This window comes from Octopus bimaculoides, chromosome 20, assembly GCF_001194135.2.
Source record: "Octopus bimaculoides isolate UCB-OBI-ISO-001 chromosome 20, ASM119413v2, whole genome shotgun sequence".
Taxonomy (NCBI): Eukaryota; Metazoa; Mollusca; class Cephalopoda; order Octopoda; family Octopodidae; genus Octopus; species Octopus bimaculoides.
Genome location: NC_069000.1, coordinates 45786017 through 45789150, shown reverse-complemented (window position 1 = coordinate 45789150; position 3134 = coordinate 45786017). Strand labels below are relative to the sequence as shown.

At 35.9% G+C, this 3134-nt stretch overlaps 1 protein-coding gene across 1 annotated transcript in view; it reads right to left on the bottom strand.

Moving 5' to 3' along the window:
• Window positions 1–2964, bottom strand: part of LOC106881224 (monocarboxylate transporter 9) — a 12013-nt gene extending 9049 nt beyond the window's left edge. The window contains exons 1-3 of the mRNA XM_052974986.1: window positions 2715–2964; window positions 1914–2057; window positions 563–955 (exon numbers count right to left, since the gene is read on the bottom strand). Of these exons, the coding sequence (XP_052830946.1) occupies window positions 563–955; window positions 1914–2057; window positions 2715–2964 (787 nt within the window). The remainder of the gene's footprint in view (window positions 1–562; window positions 956–1913; window positions 2058–2714) is intronic.
• Between the last annotated feature and the right edge of the window lie 170 nt (window positions 2965–3134).

Here is a 3134-nt window from a genome sequence, read left to right as displayed (position 1 = left end):
GGGAAAATAACCAAGTTTCAATAACTCATCGATGAATATCCACTATCACATAGAAAAATTAACCCTTTCTAGATGGGATGGGGATATTCTTCAAAGATGAATTCCAAAACAGTGGCTCAATCCTACCTGTAAATTCCATAATCAACGAAAAACTGAAAGTTAAATACAAACAATAAACGTTAATTATAAATTAGAAAATTATAATAATATTAGGGACAAAATCCAAAATTACAGGTAAAAACTCAATTAAAATCAATTTATAAAAGATCAAAATTAAATTGAGCTTTATAGATAAAATATATATAAAACATATAGTTTTAGGGAAAATAACCAAGTTTCAATAACTCATCGATGAATATCCACTATCACATAGAAAAATTAACCCTTTCTAGATGGGATGGGGATATCCTTCAAAGATGAATTCCAGTGTGTGTGTGTGTGTGTGTGTGTGTGTGTGTGTGTGCTTGCAAAAAAGTATACACACATATTTCAAATATTCGTAACAAAATGTTTACTCGAGGAACGGTCATAAAATTTTACTCGAGTTTATTGCTGCAGATACCTTGTCCAACTAATTTCAAGTAACCACTGCACATGTTCGATTTTCTGCGCATATCCAATCCGTAGCCGTAACAGATATTGAATTTTCGTAAATGAGAACTCCGAACCTGAATGAACTCACCTTTACATTCTGTGTTTCCATCCCCTGCGTGGGTGTAGGGCAGAGGTCGGCAAAGGGCTCCCAACACAGTGATATTCAGAAGAATTCCCGCTATAAGGAGCAACGTGCTTCTAAGTCCATAAAATTCTAAAAGTGACTGAACAATCAAGCTAAACAACATTGTGCCCATTCCTCCCCCGCAATTGGTAATTCCTATTGCCAATGCTCGTTTCTTATCAAAGTAGAGACCTACAATAATCTGGCAGGTGAAAAAAGACATTCCAAGGGATACACCTGCAAAAGAATGGAATATTTCACGGGTTAGGGTTCAGTTTTGGAAGATGTAAATCTCACATTTGTTTTTAAAATAAACTTTGCCAGTTAATATATCGAATGAAATATTAAAAATATAAAATCGAAACCTGTGTATTATACTTAATGAATTGAAAGATATATTGCTGTGGTTCTTTTCGGAGAGAAAATTTCTTCATAACAGTGTTGTGTAAAAAGTAACATGTATCGAAGCCTAACAGACATCGTCACAGCAACTATTTTCGACCGCATTGGGCCTTGTCAATGACGTGCACGCGGTGATCACATGCCGAGACGAAATTATAAATATAATTAGTTCAACACGAAAACTCATTGGATTGTTTACATGTTCATCATCTCAATAATAAAACATTAAAAACCGCCCTCAAAAATAATGAGAATTTTAAGATTCCGAAAACACCAAAAATAGTGGAGTCATGGATACATGATTAGGTCAGTGTATGGGAAACAAAAATAGTGTTTTTACTAATTATCATTGGTTAGTTCCTGCTATTAAAAACAAGGAAATTTATCCAGATTGCAATAGAAACAGCCAGATATATTACATCAGACTTTTAAAATTATTATTGAGGTATTATTTATGTAATAATTCAAGCAATAAACACGATATGGAGCTTGTTTAAGGCGGCGAGCTGGCAGAAGCGTTAACACGCCGCGCGAAATGCTTAGCGGTATTTCGTCTGTCTTAACGCTCTGAGTTCAAATTCCGCCGAGGTCGACTTTGTTTTTCATCATTTCGGAGTCGATGAATTAAGTACCAGATGCGTACTGGAGTCGATCTAATCGACTGGTCTCCTCCCCAAAATTTCGGGCCTTGTACCTAGAGTAGAAAAGGATATGGAACTTGTTTTTCTATTCCAAGCATATGATGCAAATGATATTAGGGAATACGGCAAAATATGACATAAAAATGTCTTACCTGATATGAGGCCATATGTTACTATCATCATATCGATACTGACAGAAAATGTTCCTAATATGGCACCTGTGAATCCAATAAGACCTGCTAATATCAACACTGTCTGATGGCTAAAGTAATTCAACAGAATACTGGCAACTGGAGCTGAAAATATACAACAAAGAACAAACAGTAGAGCCAAGTGGGTCAGTTGGTGTTGTTTAGTTGAAAGATTTGGGGGTTCAAATCTTATTGATGTATTTAATTGCTAAACGTAGGTAATTTGTCTTGGACGAAAATATAAACAAGAAATGAATACATAGATAAGTACAGGATTAGTTGTGCGGTTAAGATATTGTCCAGTATTTGATTTCATCGGGCGGAACTGTGAGCGAATATCTTCTACTCTAAGCTCGGGTTGACCAGAAATTCTCAATGTATGTGTTTATGTGAATTTAAGTTAAGGTATATACCGGATTAAAAACAAGTACTGCATGTGGTATGTTCATTTATGCAACGTAAGTGTGCAGTTCGGCAAATAAAATTAAATGAATTATCGTTTACTAACACAAGGATACATTGATGTTGTGGCATGTATGCATCACCACGACCAAAACGTAGGAACGTAAAGAACAAAGGAATGTGAAATTGCTCAGCTGGGAATTGAACCAGTTCTCATTTGTACCCGGTTAGATTCGATCAGATCGACTACAATTTTGAAAGTATTGGTCCTCAATATGGCAACACTCCAGAGACTGAAGTCAGTAAAAGATCAGAAAACACCTCAAAGCAGAATTAAAACTGAAAAATATATGTTGATACCTGCCATCATGCTAAGTCCTTCTACCAGGGCTCCCACTGTAGATAACTTGGAAATGTGGTCATCGAAGATTTTTCTGAGTCCGATAAGGAATATTCCAGAAGAACTTGCTAGTCCACTCACTATGAAACAGGTACAAGCTGCAGCAAAGCAGACGACCCATCCCCAGCCTCCGTCTGGTACCACTGGTCGTTTCTGACAGATTTCTACATCTTTGACAACTGTTTCATGCTTCGCTGGTTGAGTGGACATTTGAGGATTGAATTTACTGAAAATATTTAAGAAGAAGCCATGAATATTTTGCGTGTTTATGTTCATTTAAACGACTGAGTATTTGCTGAAAAGAAATGAACTGTAAAGTCATATATCTGGATCTAAGAATCGCAGAGAATATATATTAGTGCAAGATATAAGGTATATAT